The sequence below is a fragment of the Pezoporus occidentalis genome, unplaced genomic scaffold (assembly GCF_034315485.1).
Source record: "Pezoporus occidentalis ecotype Australia unplaced genomic scaffold, CSIRO_AGI_Poc_V1 ctg51, whole genome shotgun sequence".
Classification (NCBI taxonomy): domain Eukaryota; kingdom Metazoa; phylum Chordata; class Aves; order Psittaciformes; family Psittacidae; genus Pezoporus; species Pezoporus occidentalis.
The window spans coordinates 3934434-3962081 of NW_026915847.1; the positions used below are offsets into that span (position 1 = coordinate 3934434).

At 39.1% G+C, this 27648-nt stretch overlaps 1 protein-coding gene across 12 annotated transcripts in view; it reads left to right on the forward strand.

The window, feature by feature from the left end:
* The window catches only part of GAB1 (GRB2 associated binding protein 1), a 101776-nt gene that overhangs the window by 39685 nt on the left and 34443 nt on the right, over positions 1 to 27648 (forward strand). For 11 of the 12 annotated variants that reach the window (XR_009968223.1, XM_062637280.1, XM_062637274.1 and 8 more), the window contains exon 2: positions 17941 to 18235. Coding sequence is in view for 11 of the 12 variants with exons in the window: in XM_062637280.1 (XP_062493264.1) it covers positions 17941 to 18235 (295 nt within the window). In the remaining variant the exon portion in view is untranslated. Of the gene's footprint in view, positions 1 to 7278; positions 7411 to 17940; positions 18236 to 27648 lie in introns of those variants that run through there. The other variant, XM_062637283.1, reaches the window with a different exon arrangement.

The window sequence follows — 27648 nt, forward strand, 5'->3', positions numbered from 1 at the left end:
ACTGAAGGGTTATGCACAGCAATATTCTGTAAAATGTGATCAGCAGAGCAAGCACAAACCAAGTTTTCACATGTAATTTTTCTAGTTTAGTAAAAATGGCATAACTTGGTGATAGAAGACATCATCTCATGAGATTGATTCTAAAATTCAAGGCTACGCTGGATATCAGTGATACGCAAATAAGAGGCAGGCCAATGATTTATATAACAAAGTAAAGTTGAGTCTCATCAAAAACTAAATGCTTAAGGAAATAAATGAACTGGCAAGGATTACAAATTTGTTTATTGCCTTTTTTCCCTGTTTAAACTGTTAACAGAGCATTACTTTTGTGTAGCTAAGTATATCTTCCTGTGTAGTAGACTGAAGTAAATTATTTGACTATTATGCTTTCCATTCCAACTTTAACTTGCTCACAAGTGTGCTGGTTGAGCTGAAGTATCTCAAGTTCTGCTATTAGGAGACCTTGGTGGAGTCCTGACTTTCAAGATGCCTGAGGGTACTCGGGTAATGGCACTTCTTTGCAGTTACTTTTTATTTTATGGGCTAAGCAAATCCTTGGTACACAGCTATATTTTTGCTGTTGAAGGACCTGTTCCTCCAAATGGAATTTAAAATAAACTGGAGTGTTTCCAGTGAAACAAGGCAAGTGTTTTGATAATGAAAATAGACACCTCCTTTGTTGGTATGACTGCAACCCATCTTAGTCTTTCCAGAGTGTCTGCCATGAACAGAGGAGAGCAAATCATAAATGGGAAATCTCACAAGGCCCTTTTCAAAGAGAATGAGTTACTGGCTTTACTTCTTCACATGGTTTTCTTCTCTCTGCATGGTGAGTATACTTAAAAAAATGAACTTGCAGGGTTGATACCCCAGCCCTGTTGGCTGTTGGAACAGATATATTACTTCAGCTTCACTAAGATGGAGGGTAAGCTGGGGAGATAAATTTTATGATTGTATGTTACTCTGCATTTCTTATTTGAAAGTTGTAGCTCTTTTTCTGCTTACATAGGCTGGTTGTAATAGCTGAAAAATCCATAATACCTGAAAACCCCATGATGTCTGTTGGTTCATATATACTTGCTTTCAACTCCGTATCTGTAAATTGAGTAAAAGACTTTAAATAACCTGTCTCAAAACATTTCTGCTTTGATTGAGAATTTGAATTGAGAAAAAATATATCATTTTTTTAATGTAATTTTTTAGAGACATGTTGGGTGAAGTGAAGTGAAAAGTTAGGGTCAAGAGCTTAAGCAGAAGAGAGAGGGGTAAGACTGAGCCCTTCTCATTAGTGGCAAAGTGGGAGATCTGGACTATCCAGATCTTTCTTCATAAAGAAAACAAGTAGTTTTCTCTACTGAGTAAAATTTTGCTGATGAGTGATTTGTGCTTTGAGCACTAATTTTTTTTCACTCTAAGAAATCTATATCCAGTGCTTCTTTGTTGATTTTGCCTTGAGTGAAGCACGCTGATTGATACTGCTTGATGTATCTGTCCCTGTATGAAATCTTCAGGAGGTATTTTGCTGAGTATAAACCAACTTTTGAGCCTTTTTTGAAGAAACCTTCTACACTTCTTAAAACAGCATGTTCACAAAATATTTTGCTCAACTGTTGTTCTGCGCTGTTTTCTTCCTTCCCACCCCCTGCTTCCCTCTCCTTAACAGCCTAGTGGGTGAACCTGAGCAGTAGCTCTTTGCTGTTTCTTTTGTAATCTGTTGTTTGAGCTGGCTGGCGTGCCTCCAGAAGTGCATGAGCCTGTTTATACATCTAGCCTAACAATAGTATCATAACACCAATTTGTTTAACCTGGGCTGGAAATAACAATCTAAATATTGTGAATCAAAGAGAAAGCAGTCATTTGTATATGCTTCTCTACCCTGCCAGCTCATGTCTGATAAAATCACTGAAACTTCTTTTACGTTCTGTGGGAATTCTATTAATTCTGTTGGTATGATGTGATACCTCTTAAATGCTCAGAGAAGTTCAGCTATAGCTTTTCCTCCAAACAGCGTCACATACTGTCATCACCTTGCTCAGGCAGAAGGTGTTTAGTTTGTATTTGTAATTCAAGCACACATTACTGCAGAAAATCATCTATCCCTGCCTCTGTGGGGAGGGCATTCATAATATAGTGAGTGAATAAACTGTTTGCTTATGCTGTTTATGCTTATTTATTAATCACAAAGTGATTAAGAAATTGATCAATTGGTGTATTTTGGTTTAGGTGCCAAGACTTTGGTGTAAGTACTCTTTATTGTTACTTTGATTCAGTGACTTTGTTCACCAAAATAACTTTCCACTGGGTTGAAACAATTTGGATGGTGTCCATCAGTAGCTGATGTGAGTGGTCCTGGCAGTATTTAGACTCCTAGCATGCCATGGGGCTTCATACTTCAAAGTTTGCAGCTTCTGAAAGAACAACAACAGAAAAAAGCAGTGCATGTTTTTGAACCAGAATGAAGTGATACTAAACTTTAAACACTCTGGCTTTATCATCCCATCCTCAAAATCTTCTGATCTTCACTGTGAAGTGATAGGATTTTTCTTTAGTAAAATCTGAGTTGACTTTCCCAGTCTGCTGAAATCTGTCTTTTCCTCTGAAAGAAAATTATAATGGAGAGTAAGAATGGACATCATCACTGCTCTGACACATCAGCCTGTTACCAAAAGTGAGAATTATTTGTTTCTATATTGCTCAGTCTCTGGCCTCCCTGCCTATCAAGAGCAGTAATAAGTGCTCTCAAATCATGTAGCAGCTTCAGTGAAGTGGCACCTGCCTGATGGGCAGCTGACTGCAGCAGTACAAATAACATGACGTTAGTAGGTGTCTTGTGTTCGCAGTCAGTGATAGTGAAGATGTAATCATTCTAAATCAGTGATTATGAAAATTATCATTTCACTTTGTTATTGGTCTCACCAGTTCTTCTGTCATGATTCACATAGTGAATAAGCAGCTTCAGCTCTGCAGCTTTCTAGAAGGAAGAGGAGTGCAGCAGAGGCAAACTCAGCATGTTCAAATATGAAGGTCATCTGAATATTGCTTAGGGTAGCCATTTAATTTAGTTTTTTCCCCCTCTATATTTCTGTGAGCCTTTCAGGTCTGAAAGGAGGGTGGATGAGTTGAATTAGGGGAGCCATCCATTTGTAGACTTCAATATGTGCTTTACATTTATCTAGCTTTGAGGGTAAACAACAGCTTAGGAAACCCATGTGAGACCTGATGTTGGAGGTACAAGTGCACTCCCCTGCCGAATCTCACCTACTTGAAACAGAACACTGGCCTCTCTTCCATCAGCACTGCTGGCAGTGCTGGTGAGCAGGAGGGAGGTGTGCTCAGAGGACCTGGTGAATGGCACCTGGCCTAGCTGGCAGCATCTCTCTCACTTTGCTGTCCCCCACAGACAAGGGGATCCTTGTCACACCACCTAGTGCAGGTGCACCAGAATTCCCTAGGGGAGGAAAGATTTTGATGCCACTGTAAGTGATGGGGAAAATGAGGCAATTCCTTTTTCTGCTTGAAGCTTGGTATGTTATTATAGTGGCATATTTTTTTGTTTTTTGTTTTTTTTTACATCTGTATTTAAAATCAAGTTGTGTATCTTACTGGGTTCATGTAAATGGTGCTGTGAGATACATATGTGAAGAGCTGGAAAATGCTGTACAAGATACTAAATCTTGTTTCTGATTTCAGGGCTCTTGCACTTGCCCCAAAGCTCTTTCCATTGTAAGGACTGAAAAATGGTAATCTTTAGAAATAGCAAGCGCTTCTTCAGTGTTATTATGATAGAGATACTGAACAATAATCAGCATTGTAGAAAATCTTGTGGTCACTATTACTTGAAAATAACTCCAGAATGAAAAGGGTTAAGTTATGGGTTCAGATGAAATAGCTGCTGAGTAGGTTGTTTTGTCCATTTGAGGTTACCAGCTATTAAAAATGTTTTCAAACTGGTACATGTGTACCTTATAGTTCTGTTAGATGACAAACAATGTAGAAAAACATGTTTCCCTTTTCATTGTTCCTGAAGTGCTGGCAGTAGTAAGAGCTCCTAGCCAGTAAACAAAGTAGATGCTGTTTAGATGTATAGAGAGCCAATAAATAAAGTAACAAGGTGTACAATTTTAGAGTTCCTTTGCTGCGTGTGAGTTAAAAATTAAACATATTCATAGTAAGTGAAACTAGTTAGGAAACTCTCACAAAAATGTGTAAAAGCAGTTGGATAATGCAGTGCTTGCTTTTCACGTCAAAAAGCAAAGCTTAAAAATGTGAAGTACTTTTCAAGCCAGGTAAGGTAAATGTACTTGAATATGCTCAAAACTACAAAATGAATAATACAAATCTGATTGGGTTTAAGTTCTCATAGCTGTGTTGGTGGTTTAATAATATATTAATTTTTTTATTTAATCTTTTTTTCATGTTTTTCTCTATTCCATGCTGTGATCTGGTACAAATGAAGACATGAACAATCTCACTGTACAGAGCAAACAGCAGGCTGATTGTTCACTTTTTATCTAGTGCACAGAGGAGGAGGGGAGTAGTTTGTGATGAGATCAGAAGTTCTAGGCCATTTTTGTTTTCCGTGATTCTGTTAGTTATTCATCAGAAGGATGCTGTTATTAAAAACAACAACAAAAAAACCTCCAGAAGGATAAATGCTCATATGAAGAAATCCTTCTTAGCACTAAAGGGTGGAGATGAATGGTAATATTTGAAACATCTCAAGTTTCTGGGCATTTCTTAGATTAAAAAGGTGATTTTTTAAAAGGTCTTTTGCCTTATATTGTTCTTTATCCAAAGAAATGCCTGGCATGAGATCTGCATTTTCGGTGCATTTAATGTTGAAATGATGCCATTTAAATTATTTATCCATAGATGATAACAAAGATGTTTGTATTTATCATCTACCCAGAGGCAAAAGTAGGACTTCACTTACCATGCTTAGATGAAGCCCTAGATGTGGGATGCTTTTAACTGAGCTAAATGTGAAACACTGGCCATTTGATAAACTAAATGCTCTTTGCCTGTTAGGTGGTGAGATGTAGGGAGCTCTTCAGCTGGGAGCTGCAGCACAGCTGTGACAGCCAGTCTTGGAAATTCAGTCTGAGAAACAAGTTCTTTCTTTCATGATACCTTTACATAAAGGTATTATTCTTTTTATGTTTATTTACCTTTTGTCATATGATACAGCAGAGGTGTATCAGTCAAAATGACAAGAGCTGTAAAGTAGGTTTTCTCTCAGCAATTGTTGAAGGAAACCTCTAGTTCTTTTGTTCCTCCTCCCCCCCCCCCTTTTTTTTTTAAATTTTCTCCCTCAAATATGCTAACTCCTTAATTTTTTTTTTTCCAATACTTTTTTTTAAACGAAGGCTTCATGGACCCTGGGGGTTGGCCATTAATTTTAGGCCATTGTGTGAGTGCTAACTACTTAAAAATAGTTGTGGAGCCAACCTTGTTTCCTCTCAGGGTTTATCAGTTGGAAGCATCTTCTTTTTATCCTATGTGCAAGAAAAGACCTCTCTGGATTGATGATTTGATCTGTATAATGGAAAATCTAGGCAGGATATCCTTTCTCTGTTATTCCTTGGTGTGATGGCATCGGGTTGTGTCTTAAAATGGGGGAAGGGAAAAGGAGGATCCTATTAGCAGACAAAGTGGTTTCAGGGGACTCCTAAACTGCAGGCTTGCAGAGAACCTTGTACTTAGTCTCCTTGTTGAACCATTTGTACTTCAAGCTACTGTTACAGTGTGTCAGTGACGGCTTCTGATGCTGTGCACAAAAGCTTGCTCATATGCAATATGGATGTCCATATATTTGGAAGTTGTTGTGGATACCATGTTGATATATATTATGAGGGGCTTTTCTGTGGTTATTTTGAGCACTTGAAGACCTTAATGAAATACTTAATTGACAAGGTAGATCTGGTTTTATCCTGCAGAAATGCGGTGCCTGAGCTTCCCTTGCCAAGAAAATAATATTTCTACTGTAATTCCATGATGGAAATGCCTCTAAAAAGAAACCCAAGCAGCACCTAATGTGCAGTGGATGGATAGTGAATGCTTAATAAATGTGTGCTTGGGCTAGCAAACATACTCAAAATTTTGCTTGGCATTTACAAGGCAAAGGACATTGCCAGCTTTTGTGATTGTGAAAGGACTTTTGATTTAGTCATCTTATGTTAGGGATAATTAGTCTGTGTAAAAATGACACTGACTCGTTATCCCCTCCATTCCCTTCTCCAGATGACACAGTATAGCTCTTAGACAAGAGGCGAGTCCCTCTGAGTTAGTTCATTCTGCTCTTATCGCCATGACCCGTATGTATTGTCGTGTAACCGCAAAGGAGGAACCTGAGGGCTCTGAGGAGAAATGGCAGAAGCAGGATGTGATTGTGGGTTTTCAAACTAATAACCAGCTGGTACTTGGGGTGCAAGACAAAAAAAAAAAAAGGCACTTATAAAAAGAAACACTCTTAATTGCCTATCTGGACTTTGGAATCTGTAACCGTCACTTGTTCAGGCCAAGATGTTAGTATAATTTAAAGCACATGAATTTTTAACTGGTAATGAAGCTATCTTTGAGTTCATTGCTTTGGGCTTTCATGTGAGGAGAAGATAAAAAGTCCTTCCTTCTACAGCACGAAGTGTACATCAGCTACGTATAATCAGCAGATTTTCTTTTGTATTAGCAAGTTGTTCTGTGGCTTTCCATCACCATGTGTTTTGTTTTTTTGTTTTTTTTTTTTATTAACAGCTTTAACTGCAGTGTTGAAACGGACTGATGGTTATATTTCTTACCAGAATGTCATATTATTCTGTGGGGCATAGGGTTAGGGTTACTTGTTACTGATCTAAAAGCTCAGATAAATGAAGATACTTGAAAAAAAACCCCAACCCCACCAAAAAAAAACCAAAACCGCAATGCTGCAAGAAACTTCTATTGCTGTTGTTTACACTGTCAGAAAATTTAGTTGTATATAATTACCTAGTAATATCTGTATAAATATGTATACAGTAGCCTAATAAATGCAGAATCTGAACATGTGCCAGAATTTGTACCTATGTGCTCTTAATTGTAAGTTTCAGTTTTTAGCCTGCTTCTCAGGCTGGGATCTCTGACAAATATAAGCCTGTGTAGATAACATGTGTTTCAAGCAACTGTTAAAAAACCAAAGCAGGGGAAGTTTTTCAAATCTTGAGCCCACCCCTCGTGTATTAAATCATTTGAAATCTTACAATTGCTGTTATTTTCAGTCCATTGTGTCTGCTTCCTGTTGGTCAAAGGTTATGAGGATAGGGTGGTGTAGAGTGAGGTGGGAAGCCAGCAGGAAAAAGAAAGCTTTGCTTATTTTGGGGTAGACACAACTACAGAAATGGCCAGGACATTGCTTAAATTTTTTGAAGACTTGAAGAGGTAAACTAGAAAAAAAAACTGTTCTTGTTTACTTTTCTGCTTTGTAACTTATGCCTATGGAGAATGAATTGGAGTAAGTAAACAGGGGCTTCCTTAAAGAATGTTATCTTTTTACTTGAAACTGTTTAGGTTTTGGGGTGGTTTTTTTTTTATTCAAAAAGAGGCGTAGCTTTTGTTTTGACAGGTTGACTGGGTAAACTGTATTTCTGAAGCAGGAGTGTAAACCTCTGTTATCTTTTGTCACTAACTCAAGAAAAAAGAAAAAAAAATAAATATACCATGAAGTAAGTAGAAGCCCTGCAATGTATTGCTTCAGTTTGTTACAGGCATACATGGGCATGCATAGGTGTGTTTATGCAAACTTCTAAAATGCTTAGTTTATCTTAACATTTTTATGGTTATTGAGGAACCACCTGTGCTTTCGTGGCTGTTAAGACCCCGCTGTGACTACTTCACTTTTGTCACCAGGGAGGCTTGCAGGGAGTTGCTGTGAGCAGACCAGGGCTTGGTCCTGGCACTCAGGTTCCTCTGTGTTTGTGGTGAGCAGTTGCGGCAACGCTGTGTGAAGGATTTGGTTTCAGAACAAATCCCGATTCAGAGATTGTGTTGGGGCGGGGAGGAAAAAAAAAGATAAATTAATTGTTGCGGTGGTTAAACTCTACAAAGCTGTTGACCCTAATAACATATGGCATGAGGGTACTGTTACAGTCTAGGAAACAGTAGGAAACTTTATGTGAGTTGATGAGAGCAAGAGGAGTCTTTTGTAAGCTAATCCAAGTAATTATACCAAAGCATCTTAATTTTCCAGTGTGCTGGTATGTAGGTAAATATGCTGTTGGTATGTGATGTCGCAGGTTTTTGATTTCTTAACTATTTTGCTACTGCTCAGTGAATTACTTGAATCTAAAAGTATATTTTCACTGTTGGAAAAAGCATTTTTGTTATAATGGAGTCAGTTTAAGTAGCATAATATAAGCAATTTATATATTGTAATGTCTTGCAAAGAATTCTGATTTTGTGCTTGTTTGGTTTGAAATCAGTTTTTCGCTGTAGTTCTTCAGGTCAGTTTTGTTCAGAAAAAAACTGGTGAGCCTAGTTAGCAAATATTTTCAGTGATGTAAAGTGAGAATGTGTATATCGGATACAGTGCTGACTTTTGCTTTACCTTAGGTTTTACTTTTTTTTTTTTTTAGCAGCTCTTCCAGCCATATCTAGTCACTTGGCTCGTGCACATTGCTGATCTGTATATTTGTAATGGAAAAGCTAGTAATTTTAGTCCTAAAATATAAACACTAAGCATGCCCTTCATAATTCATCCCCTTTCTTACAATAAGGAATTCCTTGCAATGGCTTACAGTATTTTAAAAGTACTGTGTTGATTCTCCCTGTAATACCTTGTCAGAACAATAGATTTCCTTTAGCTTTACTGTGTCTGAGTAAAGAGGCTTGAATAGGTGTCAGTCTTTTCATTGCTGTAACAGTGGCTGGCTCATTTACAAGAAAGGCTCCTGCTTTGGTTTGCAGGTCCTCAATTTGCAAATATGTCAGCTAGTGTACAGCCTTTCTCTCATGAGGAATGGATAACGATGGAGTGTCAACATGTCCTAAATTTAATTTGTAGAGATTATTTAAAACATTGTCTGGAATTTCCTTTGGAGACTTTTCCCTGTGTGTTTGATGGATGTGTAGGAGCTTCTTTCATTATGCCTACAACTAGTAGGTTAAACCAGGCTGGTTAGTTGGGAGGCAATTTGTAGAAATTAAGGGGTATCTTTGCGCTGTTCTCCTTAATTCACTACTAAATACCCCTTTATTCATCATTCCCTATTGAAGTTGGAGACACTACTGCTTCTGTAGCTCAAATCCCCTTTCTTTTATGGGGAGTACAAAACACAGTATTTAAGCCTATGAGTATTTTGTTGAAGAGGTGATGTGCAGAATGCCTAGCCACTGTCATATGTAGAAGTATCTATTTTGCATGCAGCATTAGCACGCTTGAGTAATCCAAGCATGAAGCACTGAAGTGTGTGTTGTATGTCTGTTGAAACTGCAGTGTCCTTTAAAAGATCCACAATAGTCAGGATTGCATGTTTTTGCTTTCCCTTGTTTGTAAGCGTTTTGCAGGTGATAGATAACTACATGGGCAAGTAAGAAGGTGGGGGGAAGGAAAATTGCAAATCCGTATGAAATACTATAAAAAGCACTGGGCTTGTTATCTGGAAGAATGGGGATTTTTTTCACACTTTGGTACAAGCACCGCTTCAAAATAACTGTCCTCCTAGGAAATGAGAAATGAGTAGACATAAATGTATGGTAGAATGTTTCATCCATGACCAATAGTGGGAAAGCTGTTGGTATCCATGGAGTGTAGGCTTGACCTCTCAGCTTTGGGTTTATTGTGTCTTTTAAATCCTAAAGTTTTTATTTTTCTGTGCATTGCTCTAATGCAGCTTGTCAAAACGTACACCATGAGCTCACAATAGTGGAACTTGACTCAAACAGCACAGCTGGTGTTTTCTCTAGTTGTCTTGTTAAGGGGGTTTTGTCAGCACTGTAGCAATCCTTGTGATAACTAATGTTAAAAAACACATTTTAACACATTAAAATAAAAAGGGCATAACCTACCATGAATGTTTTGCTGTCTTAAACTAAGACTTGTGGGGGAGGAGTGACTTCTAATTAAGAGCTGATGAACAGACTGAAGCAACTTTAAAACAAAACAACATACTGAACTTCATCTGATGAAGACACAAAAACATTACCTTTTGAATAAATCCATCTGATGCAAGGCCAAATTGCATTTTGGTTTGGGTGATTGTAAGTACTATCAAAGAGGTTGATCTTTAGGAGGAATCTGACAGAAGGAGGTGTCATGCCCTTGCTTATTGATTTGGGGAGCCTTCAGAAGTTGAAGAAGGATGAGAAGAGTGGGAGAGAAGTTAAAATAAACCAAATCTTGTATCGGTGATAAAGCAAAGCAATAGGAGGTGACTTGCAAGAGGGAGGCAGTCAAGTAAGCGCATTGGCTTCGCTAACAAGAAAAAGCGTAAGAGTAGGAAAGGAGGCTCAAAACTGCAGTAAAGCAAGTCAATAAATTGAGAACTTTAAAATGGAAGGCAATGTGATCAGGATGAGAGAAGGGAAATTGTCCTGGCAGTATTATTTAAATAGGATGCGTATGGGAGAGACTAGAGAGGGAGATGATCAGAACACATTTGTGATCAGGGAGGAAAAGACCATATTCTGGAAATATTCTGAGAAACAGGGCAGCAAACCAAAGACCACGTAGATGTGTGGATAAGGGATGTGCAACAGATACACTTCTCCTTATGCTGTGACAAGTGTTATATTTTCTTTGCTGTCAAAGCAGTGAGAGGGGATGGCAAAGCTAATATCTGGGAACATGTTGCTAGCAAAACTGTTAGGGAGTTATGTTTTAGCCACATAGGGTGGGTGGTGTGAAGCAGAGCAACTAGAAGTGAAAAGGTAAGTTTGCAAATGACCAGAAATGGCATAATATCTATAGGCAGAAGTAGATGGGATAATAAAGGGATGATCTGGTATAGGATCCTAACTTGGAGACAGTGAAATGAAGGCTCAGGGTCCTGGCTCTCCTGCAGATCTGTTTTATTGCTCTGTGTAACTCTCTAAATTCTGGTTCTGTTTTGACAAAAAAAAATAATTCTCTGCTGTGCACAGTATGACAGAGAAAAATTTGTGTTTGCCATTAGAAAAATCTCTAACATACTGCAGAAAAAGTATTTATTAAAGTGACTGATGCTACCAGACAGAATAAGGATCAGTTCAGTGTGAATTAGGTGATGCAGACCTGGCAGCACAATTACACTGGGAATAGGCATAAGGCTTTAAAAAAAACCCAAAGAAACAAAAAAAACAAGGCAGAAAATAAAGCCCTATGGAAAATGGTGATAGTTTTAGATTCACAAAATAAAGCAGCAGTTAGTGCTACACTGTCTGAATTGTATTTTGCACCTTTTTTGACACTTTAATTGGTGGTGTAACACTGGGAGACTAATTCACATGCTGAAATATTGGTTATGAAACACTGCTCACAATAAATCTGTGTGGAAGTATAGTTCTGCTGTATTTTCAGTATTTTCTTTTGTTTATTTGACAAGCTAAAGTTAGAATCAACAGCACAAGACTAGAAAATGGTGACAATAGTTTGAAAACAGGAAATTTTGGCCTTGTGTGTATTCGGAACAGATGATCAGAATGATGGCCAGGAGAGTGGAAATTTCCACTGAGACTGTTTTTTCCTTATTTTGCTCACTTGAGAAAAGATGGTGCTTCCTGGAAAACAAGTCTTAAGTATTTAAAGAAAGTCATAATGTATTCAGTGTTTTCCTCGTATCACATTTGTTTGTTTTGCGGTAATCTGTTTACACTTCATAGTATTTGTGCTACTAAAAGTAGAATGTTTAGACTATTGTCGAATCTTGTAACAGCAGAAATTGCATTTCCAATTAAGACCCTAAACATGCTTTTTTTGTGCTCAATTTAGTTGTTCTGTCTTATGATCAGAAAAGAAATAAAAGAAGGAAAAAAAGACATAGTTTTTAGGGAAGAGGAGGATGGCAGATGCCAGTAAGTGCTATGACAATAGCTTTCAGAAGTAGTAATTATGTATTTTTCAGTTCAGGTGCTCATGATATGGCCACTGGGGAAGTGGGATGTGAGAGAGTTTTAAAAAGATTTCCAGAAAATGCTTTCTGAAAAACAACCCTTAATTTATTTCCATGTAGAAATACCCAAGTGTTAATTTCTCAGGTGAAACTTTGAAATCTCACAGTGTTGGAGTTAGTTCTGCAAATCAGAAGAGTAGCAAGTAGGGAAAAGTAAAGTTCTGTACTTGAAGCACTGTTACCTAATGTGACCTCTTTTGGCTTCTTCCTGGCAGTCCTCCCAAGTACGTGCCTTGTGGGATGAAGCTCATCAGTGACAGTTATCACTGGTCCATGCCTATCACAGACAGGATTTAAAAAGAAGCATAGTGTGAAGGAACATTTATTTTTATTTTGTTTCAGCTTCTAATGGGATGTTGAGCACAGGTCAAATGTATGAGTCAGTGAAGCTGTGCCAGAGCTGTGTTTGACTCCTGTGATGAACAAAACACCAGGACACTAGAAATCAGGAGGCAAAAAGAAGAAATGCCCATCTTCTGGTTGTGATCCTTTCTCCTGTTTTTCAGAGACACCTAGCAATTCCACTATTGTTTAACCTTTGCACTGGAAAGCCAGTGAAGGCAGAGGGATAGAATGAAATAGATGGGAGTAAAAAGCATTAAGAAATTAAGTCTTGATCCCAGCAGACATGTGGAAAGACCTCAACAGTAGGTTCAGGACTTAAATGTCCAGGAGAGCATCCTGAAGTGACCTTGGACTCCCTTGCTTATTTTCCCCTGCTTCTCTCTGGTTCATGCTGTGCATGTCTTCCACTTACTTTATACATTCTTTTGGAGCAAGGAAATGTTTTGTTGTGTGTTTGTAAAACATCAGGTGTTCTTTTTGATCCTTCCCTGTGCCCCTGGGTTGAGTCACTTCTTTCTTCCAAGTCTTATTTGACTTCTCTGGGGAAGGAGGACGCTAAATACTGTCCTTTCAAAGTAGTCTGTGGAGTACAGAGATGAAAGCTTAAGCACAAATGTCTGTACACTTAAGAGATCAGAAGGCCCGAGATACATAGTTTTCTTCCGGATCGTTCATTGGAGGTATTACCAGAGGGGGGATGTAAATGATACCCTCTTTGCCTTAGCTCAAGAATTTTGGAGGTTTTTGACTGAATGCTACCCAAGAGAAGAAGGTTGTAAATGTGATAAAGAGGGAAACAAGCTTTAAGTGACATGAGGACTGTGGCTAATAGTAAACCAAAGAAGGATGGTTGACTAGTTTATCAGTAAGTAGTTACTTGACCACATGGGAGCAAATGCTGGAAAAAAAAAGAAAAGGGGGGTGGGGGGAAGACCAGGAAAAAGTTGTCTTTGATTTAACATTTCTAAGCTTTTATTTAAACATTTAATGTAATTTTTTGGCCTCTTGAGCAACAGCTTGAGGGGATCCAAATGAAAGGTTAAATCTTTCTTAAAATATAAACTATTTTCCTGCCCCTTCCTCTTTCCTTTCTTTCTCCATTTACACATGCATCCCCTATTTCCTACATCTTTGAGCTACAGCCACCAGCTGAATGAGGTACATCTTGTATATATATGACAAGGGAAAAAACAATCCATAAACGTAAAGATTAAGGGAGGTATAGCAACTACTTCAACCTCCTTGTAAGGAGGTTATGTTGTAAATCCTGTGTACTGCATACAGGTTTAGTGACAGTATGGTTTTTGTTTTTTTTTAATAAAAAAAGCCAAAAAAAGAACAACAAACCCCTTCACTGCTAAATGATGCTTTCTGCCAATTTCTTAGCTGATTTGCTCACTTTTAAATCAGCAGATTGCATATATGTGAGTGGAAAAACTAGTAACTCGAGTTTCTTGGGTTTACTTTGTAAGCTACTCAAAATTCTGTGTGAAAAAAAAGAAAATTCCACTATTCCTTTGATCATTTGATGCTCTGTGGGTGAGCAGCTTGTCACATTTTAGCCTACCTAAAAAACAAGCAAACAAGCTTGTTTCTGTAGTTATGATGGTCTCATGATACAAACAGGACAATGTTTGGCAAGAATGGTGATGTCCTATGTTAGGCCAGCTGATATGCTTTGTAGCTCAAAGTAGAAAACAAGCTGAGAAGCACACAAGGCCTTTATAGTCTGAAACAAAAGCAGCAAACCTCCTTAAACCTTGTTTTGTAAGAATTCACAAGGCCTGCACAGGCATTTGGTGTACTTGATTCCCATGACATTTGCTATACTACAGTACTACAGTTTTACAAGGAAAATTTTTACTTTTGAGTTAGGTATTTGATCTGTGTGCAGTGTTTTCTAACTAGGTGTTAGTGTATTTATAAAACATGTTTTTAAAACTCTATTTATATTGGTAACACATTTTATATATATATTTCAAAATCTTTCATTAAAAAAGCCCACCCTTTCTCTATTTGCTCAAATATCTTTTCCATAATTAAATGATAATGGTGTTGGAACAAAATGTTTAAATCACATACTGGCTATTCTTTTACTTCTCAAACTTAATGCAGTTGACCTTTTAGCACAGAAAATCAGTATTTGATAATGTATGGCTGATAACATCAGTAATGTGACAGATAGTGCCTGCAATTTTCCTGTGACTTAAACCAGTCATAACATTTTAGTGATCGTGAGGAGTAGGCTGTAACAGGGTGTGTTGAAAAAAATGCAGAATTTTCAAACAAAAATGGCTAAGGGTGGTCGTGGATATTAAATTTATGGCAATACATATTTGCACATATGCATACTTTCTGATAGAGATTTCTTTTTTGGAAAGCCATTATTGAAGAAGCTGTCTTGCTTACACATATAGCACAGTATTGTGTGTTTCAGTGAGGCAGTATACGGCTTTCGTTACAATGACAAATACTGAAATGTTAAAAATAGATCAAGCGTTAAGAATCCCAGATATTTTCAAATAACAAAGAGTGATTTATGTGGGCTCATTTTGCACTTTGAGAAAATATAGAGGCGCTTTTGTACTATGATTAGCAAGGGTGCTGATGTCAGTTCGCTTGTCTAGCTTTAAGCTTTATTCTGCTGCTAAATTGTGCTTTGTACTGTAATCCAGAGAACCTTTGTATCTGCCTTATTAGTGTGTAGTTTATGGAACTGCTTTTGTTTTTGAATATAATCTGTGCCAGTTTCAGTGAGTGTGACTCATTATATGACTGAAATAAATGTTCACATACGCACTATGTGAAAACTCTTCAAAAATAGTAGCAGGTGCTGGTAGGCTAAATGCAGTGTTTTAAGTACTCTGTATTTCCTATTTTGTAGCCCGAAGGGCTGAAAACAAATTCTGGTTAGCTGGTTGATTTTTCTGATTTTTTTTTTTTTTTTTTTTAAAGAGACTTGTTTATTCATTAATACTCCACAGAGATTGTTAGGAATGCTAAGAATCTTTCATTCCTTAACACAGTACTAGAAATAAACTTGTAGAAGAGGGATGCCTGGTTGACACAGTTTATTACTTTTTGTTATACAAATTGTGAGACAAATTGCATTGTGCTTCTCAATTCCTCTTGTCTCTCTAATCAATTTCCTCCTGACTTAAGCTTTGAAAATTTCATCTGAATGACTGAAGGCTAGCTTCAGAAACCTGCTTTATCTTTAACCTCACAGAGTTTTGTGTGGTTTGGTTCATAACAGTTATCTGTGATCGACCTTGGGTGGAGAGAGAGCCTCCGATACTGAAATTTCCTGTTATCCTAGCATCTAAGTTGTCACTTGATTGGAAACAGGAAGCAAACTTTGCTAGTGTTTTTTGGGTTGTTGTTGAAGAGTGCTTATCAGCTGTGGTACTAGAAGGTATTCACGTTTGAAATGTAAATTAGAGGGGGTTCTACTGTGTTTTATTGCTCACCCACTTAAACTTACTGTTAAGTAGAAACAGTTACTTGAGACCTTGACTTGATTCATGGAGTTCAGTATTTAAAAGCAGTTACTGTACTCACAACTGCAAAAAACATACTTGGTTTATAAAGTATAGAAGTTACCTTAAAATCGTGTAACTTTTAGAGCTGTGGTAGTTGGAGAATGGATCACAAATGTTAATGGAGCTGTCTGGCATTTTTCCCTTTCTCCTGTTTTCTGTATTATCTTTCCATAACAGCTTCCTAAGCTTGGTACCCAAAAAAGGCATGCCCGCTTGACAATGAGGGTTTTGTGAGTCTCTAGCACAAAGCTGGTGGTGCTAATTCAGAGCTGGAAGATGGTGGTGTAGTTCTCACTCTTTGTCCTTTATGTCCTTTTTCCAGTAGCTTGTTTGAAGGGCTACGTAAAAAATGAAATCGAAATACTCTCATGCTTCAAGAAAATGATGTCCTTTACACACTGGGATGTAGCTTTGAAAACAAGAGTTTCTCACTACGTGTTAGGAAAAGATTCAGACACGTCCTAACGTCTTGTAGAACCAACCTTGCTGATTTTATTCCTTCCCTTGGTTGCATGTAGCCAGGACTGGCCAAAAGCAGAACTCACTCACCTGTGGGGTTTTTTTTTTGTTTTTTTTTTTTTTTTTTTGTTTGTTTGTTTTTTTTTTTTTTTTTTTTTTGTTTATTCTGTTGGGGCTTTTTGTCCTTCCAAAGGACTTGCTGGCAACTATGAGTATCCTAAAGAAACCTTAAAGAGGGTGCTTTGGGGCACGGTATGAGTCTGCATTGTAACACACAGTGGCTTGGCTACCGCATTGATTTGCCTTGGTCTCCAACTTTGCTGTAAAGCATAAAAACAAACGGATAAAACAGTGGTGTCTTCCCACTGTGTCCAGGCTCTAATTTCACATTTCTGACTTTGTGTGCAGTACAGTTCTTCTAGGGGGCAATGGCAGTACATCTGGTTTCTTCTGTTGTGCCTATTATCTGGACTTTTGGCGTATATGGAAGCTTATAGCATAGAATTCTGTATTGCTGATAGAGCTGAGGAACCAAAATGCAGTTAAGTCGGGCAATTGAGTTGCTGTTGGTACTGGCAGGGCAGTTGCATGCAAATTTTAGTTTCTTTTTTTGAGTTACCATTGGCAAGAATTATGCCAGGGGACAGAGAATGAAATGGAAGATAGGCGTTTTAGTTGTGCTTTTCTCTTGGACCAGTTTCTTTCTCTCCGCAGTAGCAGGAAGGCTGTTAAAACAAGAATATGCCAGATTGTGAAATACATTTCTTCTGTGGATATACCTTCCACAGAAGCTGTGTTTATGTGATAGAACTATAATGTTTGGTCATTTTTTCTACTCCCATCAATAGTTTCCAAAATAATAATGTAGTTTTTTCTGGAAGAAGTGCTACCGTAGAAATATTACAAGTGCAGAGGTCCCCTAACAGACGGAAGCATACGATATGTGCATTGTCTGTTCTCTAAATGCAGATTAGTATCATTGAGTGTCAGTGAAAAGTTCAGAGTTAAAATCAACCCAAAGCAGCAGATACCAGAAACAAGATGCTGTGGAGCACTTAAAGATATGTTTCTTTTTTTTTTTTTCCCATGCCTACATTGGCTTCTTTCAGAAGCTTTTTGTGTGTATGTTTGGGATTTTTTTTCCCTTTCCTGGTCTCTTCCCCCCTTTTTACTTTACTGGATTCATCCTTTCTCATTTTCTAAACAGTGATTTGAGTCTGTGTTCTCTTTTTAAAAAGACAGCTGAAATACAGAAGAAATAAACTTTAAAATACAAATTCACTAATCCTCTAGTCCACTGCTCTAACAATATGTAAATACATTGTGTTAACTGTAGGTAACTGGTGTGTAATTTCTTAGAAATCTAATTGATCTTTTACTCAGTTCACTGCAGGCTGAAACAGTACAGAAAAGGTCTTTACAGTCTTTAATTTTCTTCTTAGTAATTTTTCTCCCCTTTTTTTCTCTCCAATTTTCAGGCATGGAAGAGGAGATGGTTTGTACTTCGCAGTGGCCGTTTAACAGGCGATCCAGATGTATTGGAATACTACAAAAATGACCATGCCAAGAAGCCTATCCGTATTATTGACTTAAATCTGTGTCAACAAGTGGATGCTGGATTAACGTTCAACAAAAAAGAATTTGAAAACAGTTATATTTTTGATATCAACACCATAGACAGAGTTTTCTATTTGGTAGCAGACAGCGAGGAGGAGATGAATAAGTGGGTTCGATGTATCTGTGATATCTGTGGGTTCAACCCTACAGATGAGGGTAAGTTCTGTTGTCAGAGTTTGGTTTATTTTTCTGAGAAAGTGTGAAGCATGTATGGGAAGAATGCTTAAAAGATCAGATGATTACCTTTACCGGGTATGTGTTTTAAAACTTGTATGCATTGGCTATGAAACCTCCTTGTTACTCTTAAAAAAATAAGCATAACAGAGGGAGGTACTAAAAATTTGTTACAGATGAAGTGCCTTGAGAGTTTCCTCAGTATAGGAAAAATCTTTAAGTAAAATCATGCAAAACAGAAGATTGTCATAATCACCAAAGGAATTACATTTGGTATAAAAAGTATGGTTATGCAAACAGGAATGAGTGCAAAATGTCAGGTTTCTAATATTACCATTTCTCTGTCTGCTTTGCAACTGAGAGAAAAAAAATCTGCCTCCCACCGTCTGAAACAAACAAAAAAACCCCAAAAAACTTTTAGTCCTGCACTACCCAGCTCTAATCCTACCAAAATAGACATTGTGTGAAAGCAGCTTGTATAAAACAGGATGTGTGTTTAATTCCTGCAAATACCTTGTGGCCATTGCTTGTCCTGAATACGTCTTTATTTATTTACTTATTCCTGCATTCCTTGTGAAGATTAGTGGGTTGCATGACTTGCTGTAGCTCTGTGCACAGTCCCAAGAAAAGATTAAATAGGAGTGGTAAGAGGGTTATAAATGAAGCATGCCTGAGTGAAGGGGCTAAAATTAAATATCTGGTTTTCGTAGGTTTGTGGGCTGAGGGAGGTAGGGAAGACAAAAAAGGGCTTGTATCTCTTCTACTCCAGACAGAACTTCAAAAGTATCTGGAAAATACTATTGCTTTCTGAAGAGGGTCTGTTTTCTTTCTCTTTATTGCAGTTTTGAGCTAAAATATTGTCATAAAACTCTATTAATTATGACTTTGATAGTAAATTCAGTGAAGGGTACTTGTTTTGACAGTTCCAGTGTGTTTTCATGACATCCTGAACATAACCGGGACAGCCCACTGCCTGTTTCTATGAGCAGTTGCCATGTGATTAGTATTCAATTTTCTAAACATCTGTTAGGTACAGGAGAGCGGTAGGCAGGTGGTTACACTTTTGTGGGTAAAGTGCACCACTAGTGCAGCCATGGGCAGGAGGCACTCAGAAATCATTGGTTCTGGGGGCAGACTAGGAACCTGTCAAATAAGGAGGAAATGTGCTTACCTCATAGCTCTTGTGTGTATGTGAGAGCGTAAAGGAACATGTGTCCATTGAATGTAATGGAGAGGTAGGGTCCCCTCAAGGCTTATGAGGCCTTCCCTTGCTGAGAGTACTACTAAACCTTAATTTTCTGTTAATGTTATATCTGTTGAACTGAAGGTGAAACACAGATATCAAGAGAACTAACTATGCCCTCACTGGCTGTTTGGACCAGAACTGTTTTTTTTTGCTTCTGTCAATTTTATCAGTAATTTATCCCCATTATACTCTGATGGTGTGTTTCACTGTTGGCATTTTAGCTTTGTCTGAATTATCCCAGTGCCGTTACTTAACTGGGAACTGACCATATTGTCTGTTTTACGGGTTTGGTAATGTCATGCAATGTTGAGGAGGAATTTAAAAAGGAAAATGGGAAAATCAGTTGCTGGATGTCTGTTTATTGCCAAGTTCTTATTTTTACAAGATAATGGAAGAGCAAGTCATAAACATACTTTACAAAAATCTGCGTTAACCTACAGTTTATTTTGAGAAGTTAAAGAGTAGGTGAAGCTCGCAGTGAAGCTCGCTGCAGAACTTCCCAATGGAAGCTGTAAAATGCTTATTTCGGTAGCACCTTTCTTTTTAAAATGCATGTGCAGAAGTGGGGGGAGCTAAACATGAGCATGGGTTTTAGGTCTACCACCAAGTTTCATACTTCACTTTTAGTAGTCATATTTTCCCTCTAAAGTCATAATATAATAGGTCATTTAGAAGTTAAAATGTTCAGTGTTCAATTTTGTGCCTTTTGAACTTAAGTGGTAGACATTCTGGAGAGACTAAACGGACATGGGAAGTGACTCTTCTCCTCTGCCTGGTGCTGTGGAGACCTCAGCTGAAATACTGTGTCCTGAGCTTTCATAAAGATGAGGATAAATGTTCAAAGAATGGTAGGAAATAGAGAAAATGTATTTTTAAGTGATCAATGAGAAGAAAAGTTGAAGGAGGTTTTTTTTTTTTTCTCCCAGGAAGAAAATACTGAGGGAAGAGTTGACTTTTAAAGTATGAAAAGCTGTAATACGCAGGACATAGATCAGTTATCTGAAGAGAGTAGTAACTTGTTTCTCTTTTAGTGAGTGATGTAATAAAAACCTTCTAAGGCTAGTTAAGCACAGGCTGTGAAAGCTGTTGCTTAAAACTCTGTAGACATCTGTGCTGAATGTTTTATACGTGATCCAGCTGCATGCTTCTGTAATTTAGTGAATTGCGTTCTTGGCAAAGCAAAGGAAGAAGGAAATAATCTTACTATATGCAAACATGTTATGTGCATGTATTCATTTGAATAAAGATAACAATAACAAAGTAAACCAGAAGAAATAACAAAGTAAAGCAAAAGAACAGAAAAAAAAAGGGAAGAACAAGACATTGAAATCCACAGTTACATTTACATGAATAATTGCATGTTTTAAAGAAAGTTTTTCTCTTCATAAGGACCATACTTTGAAAGAGCTACAGCTTGCTTCACACGCAAAGCTTTCAAAGTTAGCAGCATTTCTGTTCAAGCAGCTGCTATCTGGTATGTGCCCCTCATGCCTTCTGCATTTTGAAAGGAAAATTATTTTCAGATAACCTTTTTTTTTAAATTGTTTTCTGATAATACATGCACAGCAGGTTTATCATAGTTTGGGTGCAATATTACTGACTAGCAGGATGAACATAAGTCTAACTGACTCCTTGTGTTCTCTCTAATGCTGCTATGCAGTGTTGGAGATTCTGTATAAGATCAGGATACCCCTGCACTGCCTGTAACACAAGCGTGTAACAGAAAACAGGCTTTGCCACTGAGAATATCTGCAATGAAAGGCATCAATATAGGAGTTAGAGGCATGAGAAGAAGTGAAAGCAAATAAGGTCGTTTGACCATTGTGACAGATAAGTGGTCCTAGTGCTTCAGCTGCTGGATTGTCTTTGAACTCTGGGATGTTTTGAGAAGAAATTTTCAGGGGGGCTTTGATAAATACTGGACATGAGAGGTGCTTAGGGTGCCTTTCCTGCATGAAGAGTCTGCCTGTAAGACAAATAATGTTCTCCTTTGACAGCTTTAACAAGTAGATGACAAAGGCTGGCACACTTAGCAGATCAAAATCACCCTCTTAATTACATGTGATGAATATTAGAGACCTTGGTCATGAAAGGGCTCAAAAGTGAGGAGAAATAGTATGAGCTTTTAGACAAAGGTGGTTCTGGAGGGGTGTGAAGTGCAGTTACAGGGTAAATAAGCTTAGAAAAAGTCTCTGCGATGAAGTCGTGCCATAGAGATTATGTACTTAAATAAAAAAGATGTCAACTTGTCCTTGTCTCTTGAATGTAATTAACTGGAAGGTAAGTCAGCTCAAAGTTGACATGCCAGGAGGATGTGTGACTGTGACCTGGAGTGCGCAAGACTAACATGACAGGATCAAGTTAAGCATTAGGAGAGGGACTCTCTGGATAAGGATTGTTATCTTAGAAGTGAGGCAGTAGGTTTAGAGGGAATAGTGGCACAAAGGCATCTCTTATTGTGGAGGATTTTTTGGTTGGTTGCTGTGAGGAAATAAAGGTGGGAGATGATAGCTAATGAGCTGTATAGACAAGATTTTTTTTTTTTTGAGGGTGGAATTGGCCAGAGGAAGGTGAGGATAGGCTGTGAAAGGATGCTGTCAGAGTTGCAAGATTTCATTTTTCATTAAGGACAGTACGGCCCGGCACAAGCAATCCAGGAGGTTCCTCAGTTGTGTAGAAGACAACTTCCTTCTGCAAGTAACAGAGGAGCCGACAAGGAGAGGTGCCATGCTAGACCTCGTGCTCACCAACAGGGAAGGGCTCATTGGAAATGTGACTCTCCAGGGCAGCCTTGGATGCAGCGATCATGAGATGCTCGAATTTGTGATCCTCAGGACAGTGAGAAGAGTGTGCAGCAAGCTCACTGCCCTGGACTTCAAAAGAGCAGACTTTGGCCTCTTCAGGAACCTGCTTTGGAAGGTTCCATGGGATACAGCCCTAGAGGGCAGAGGGGCCCCAGACTGTTGGTTGATATTCAAGGATCACCTGCTGCAAGCTCAGGAGTGTTGCATCCCAGCCAGAAGGAAGTGCAGAGGAGGGCCAGGAGACCTCCTTGGATGGATAAGGAGCACCTGAGGAAAATTCAATTGAAAAAAGAGGCTTATAATAAGTGGAAGCAAGGACAGGTGGCATGGGAAGAGTACAGGGATGTTGTCTGGGAAGCTAGGAACCAGGTTAGGAAAGCTAAGGCTCAGTTAGAATTAAACTTAGCTACAGGTATTAAAGATAACAGGAAGGGATTCTACAGGTACACAGCAAATAAAAAACAGACTAGGGAGAATGTAGGCCCCCTCAGGAAGCTCTCGGGAGAACTGGCTACACAGGATTTGGAGAAGGCTGAGGTTCTGAATGACTTCTTTGCCTCGGTCTTCACTGCCAAAGGCTCTGACCAAACCACCCAAGTCTTGGAAGGCAGATGCAGGGACTGTGAGAATGAAGACCTTGCCCCCACTGTAGGAGAGGAATTGGTTCGAGACCATCTTAAAAATCTGAACGTCCATGGGGCCTGATGAGGTCCATCCGCAGGTCCTGAAGGAGCTGGCAAATGAAGTTGCGAAGCCGCTGGCCATCATATTTGAGAAATCACGGCAGTCAGGTGAAGTTCCTGATGACTGGAAAAGGGAAATATAACCCCCATTTTCAAGAGGGGGAAAATGGATGACCCAGGGAACTACAGACCAGTCAGTCTCACCTCTGTGCCTGGCAAAATCTTGGAGCAGATTCTCCTGGATGGCATGCAAAGGCACATGAAAATCAACAAGGTGCTTTGTGACAGCCAGCATGGCTTCACTAAGGGGAAATCCTGCCTGACCAATTTGGTGGCCTTCTATGATGGGGCTACAGAACTGATGGACAGGGGTAGAGCAGTTGATGTCATCTACCTGGACTTGTGTAAAGCGTTCGACACTGTCCCACACAACATCCTTGTCTCTAAATTGGAGCGACGTCAATTTGATGGATGGACCACTCGGTGGATAAAGAACTGGCTGGATGGCCGCACGCAAAGAGTTGTGGTCAATGGCTCAATTGACCACTGGCTGGAGACCAGTAACGAGTGGCGTCCCTCAGGGATCGGTGTTGGGACCGGTCTCGTTCAACATCTTTGTCGCTGACATGGACAGTGGGATTGAGTGCACCCTCAGCAAGTTTGCCAATGACACCAAGCTGTGTGGTTCAGTTGATAGGCTGGAGGGAAGGAATGCCATCCAAGAGGCACCTTGACATGCTTGTGAGGTGGGCTGATGCCAACCTCATTGAAGTTTAACCATGCCAAGTGCAAGGTCCTACACCTGGGTTGGAGCAATCCCAGGCACAGCTACAGGTTGGGCAGAGAAGAGATTCAGAGCAGCCCTGCGGGGAAGGACTTGGGGGTGTTGGTTGATGAGAAAATGAACATGAGCCGGCTTCAGTGTGCGCTTGCAGCCCAGAAAGCCAACCGTATCCTGGGCTGCATCAAAAGGAGCGTGACCAGCAGGTCGAAGGAGGTGATCCTGCCCCTCTCCTCTGCTCTTGTGAGACCTCACCTGGAGTATTGTGTGCACTTCTGGTGTCCTCAACAGAAAAAGGACATGGAACTGTTGGAACAAGTCCAGAGGAGGGCCACGAGGATGATCAGGGGACTGGAGCACCTCCTGTATGAAGACAGGCTGAGGAAGTTGGAGCTGTTCAGCCTGGAGAAGAGAAGGCTGCGTGGAGACCTCATAGCAGCCTTCCGGTATTTGAAGGGGGCCTATAGGGATGCTGGGGAGGGACTCTTCATTAGAGACAGTAGTGATAGGACAAGGGGTAACGGGTTAAAACTTAAACAGGGGAAGTTTAGGTTGGATATAAGAAGGAAATCCTTTACTGTTAGGGTGGTGAGGCACTGGAATAGGTTGCCCAGGGAGGTTGTGAATGCTCCATCCCTGGCAGTGTTCAAGGCCAGGTTGGACGAGGCCTTGGGTGATATGATTTAGTTTAAGGTGTCCCTGCCTATGGCAGGGGGGTTGGAACTAGATGATCTTAAGGTCCTTTCCAACCCTAACTATCCTATGATTCTATGATTCTAAAACTGTAGAAGAACATGAAAATTAGAAGAAAAGGGACTGGAGAAAAAACAGAGGTTTGGCATAGGTGGTTTGGTAGAGGTGGTAGGTGGTGGCTAAAGAGCTGAGTCATGGGAGGGAAAGCTGAAATAATTGTTGCCTGTTATCCGAAGGAGAAGACAACAGAGAAGATTAAGAGTCTTTGACTTCAGATGATGTGGTTAAAGGACGGATGGGTGAGGTAGTGATGAATAGAGCACAAAATCTGCAGGAGTAGGTCTTCCCTTACAAGTATGTGAGGAAAAAATGCATATATTAAAAAGATGTAACTTACTGTCAGGAGTGTTTGGGGTTATTACCTTAAGCTGCCAGCTGCATGTGACAAGGACTCATAGAGGAGGTGGCCCTACTCTTCCCTGAGGAAAACTAAACTAATATACCTAGGCAATTAACTTGATTTTCCCTGGTTCCTGCTGGACACCTTTTGTGGCCTTAACATCACCTGATAAGTTGCTAGGAGAAGAGGTTTGCAAGAGGGTGGGTTGGAAAGCAGTTCTGCAGATTGGTGGCTCTCAAGTCGTGAGGTGCTGTGAAGCAGTACATGCAGCACTGAAAACTTCTCTGAAGTGCAGCCTATGGTTCCAGACAGTGTGCTGCAGCCCCAGCTGGCTAAGCTCACCGTGTGGGTAGAGCAGCCTGTTCAGTGAGAAGAGCTCTGGGCCTTTTTCCCCAAATATTTTAATGTGGTATGCTGCACTGTTTTTCTTCATAAGCACCTACAGAAGTTTGTCTGTAACAGGACTCCTTGATTATTTTTTGCTGCATTACCCAGCCTGTGTACTATCTGAAGATGGAGAGAACAGGCTACAGATGTTTCCTTTTTTCCCCACGTTTGAATGAACTGTCTTCAAAAGAAACTTGCAGGTGGAGAGGGGGATGAAATTCTGAGTGGAAATGCTTTTGGTAATTTTAAATGGGTAACAAAATGTATAGCTTAAAATTACATATGAACTGCAGATAGTAAGCATTAAGTTTTAGATGTGAGCTCTGGAAGGCAGAAACTTCAGCATGTGATGGGAACTTGAAATAGTCAGCCACATTTCTGGTTTGGATGTGGGAGGGAGGCTTGTCCTGAGCATAATATACAACAAGCAACTGCTGAATTCTTTGTTAGTGTTCTTTAAATAGGCTATCTTGTGTTTCTTCAAAAAAAAAAAAAAAGATACTTTTGAGAATATATTAAACTAAGAAACAAACTTGCAAAATGCCCAGATGTTTATTAAAGTAATTAAAAGGATTTTCTCTGGGTATAGCAGAAAGGTTCAGAATTGAGGTCACTGCATGATTTTCAGATTGATTGTAAGTTTATCACTGATGCTGAAAACCAAACCCAGACTAATGTGTCTGTGCATCTTCTTGGCTGGATCTGGCTCACATCTATTGAGTCAAGTGTGTGAATGAGGCAAGTGCGTGTTTGTCTTTGCCTGTCAGTGTACACGTTGTCGCGCTCTGTGTGTGCACATGCAGACATGTGACCCTTTGATTCCATGATCTTTTACTTGAGATCATGTAGAAGCTGACGTTAGAGAAAACTGCAGCACTTATTTCGGGATGTATCTCGTTACATGAAGCAGCACAAGTAATGACTTAAAAGACTTACATCTTTGTAGAAAAAAGTCCTGTTAAGGATTAAAGTGAAGAAGTTGTGGTTTGTTTTTTTTTTTTCTTATGGCTTCCACTGTTGTATCTGTAAATTTTTGTTCTAATACTTTGTTGGCCTCTGGTTGTTTTAATGAATAGTAAGAGCATGTGATTACATATCACTTGCCGATTCACAGTTAGAATGGGAAAATCATGTGTGTTTTTTTTGGGGGGTGGTTTTTTTTTGTTTATTTGGTTGGTTGGGTTTTTTGTTTTTGTTTTTGTTTTTTTACTTGGATTCCCATTTTGACATTTAAAGAAATGCTTGCTGTAATGAGGCTTCTGTGTTTTGGTCACTGTGAGAATATTTTGAGTATTAACATAATTAGAATATTAAGAAACTATTTATCATTATGCAGAAAGGAATTAAATTTTGCTCTCATAAAAAACACAAACCCAACCCTTAATGTAAACTCCTACACTTAAATCGTCTGGATTTTTCAGATACAGGAACATGTGGAATAAAGAAGCTTTTTATAGTTAAGGAGGAAGAGAGGGGAGCCTTTTATTATTCTTTTTCAGAAAATATTCTTTTTGCCTCATTAATCCTATAATTGTTTTATTAGTGAGGCAAATACCAAAATGGCTATGAGGAAAAAGCAAAGGATGATGCCTGTATCTGCTCTTAACAAACCAACTGAGAAAAGATAAAACTCTTGCCCTGTTTTGAGAAAGCTGTTTGTTCTAGCTGTACTGGATGCGGGGAATTATAAAAGCAAAATAGGATTCTTGTTGCGCTTGTTTGCATGGTAAATATTCTGAATGTTTTTCCAGCTCTCAGTTATTTCAAAGCAGTCCGAGTGTCTGAGCTCTGGGAACAAACCAAACGACTTGTAACACTCTTTGGTGTGCAGATGACCCCTTCCCTAAAAGTCTGCTAGTCCAAAGTGGAGCAAGTTGATGATTATGCTCTTTGAAATCATAATAGGCTGCTGGGAGAAACATTCCTTCATATCAGCTTCTGAAGTACGTGGCTAAAGAGAATATTTGAGAGCATACGGATAGGCAAACAGCATTCATTTGCTCAGTGATGAAAGTCATTAACAGTGCTGTTTTCTTCGTAGTCAAATTTGAAATAGCTGGAATGTGTAAAGCAGGTAAGAAGTAGCCCAGCAGTGAAGAGCAGTGAAGTGCTTTGCTCTTTAATTCAGGCATTAGCTTACGTTATTTAACATGTATAAAATGCCTATTTGAAGATGAATTTCAGATCAGAACTTTGGTATTGTAATAGTTCAGTGCTCTTATCCACTGCAAAAAAAAAAGTCTACATACAAAAATACCCCACAGCAGATCTGTAAGAGGACTTGGGGATTTTGTCAAGTGGTATCTGTGTCAAAATAAATGAGGCTTCTCATCACAAGAGAAGTATCCCTAATGATACATTAACATTAATGGGCTCTGAATCCTTGCTCGGAGAACAGATC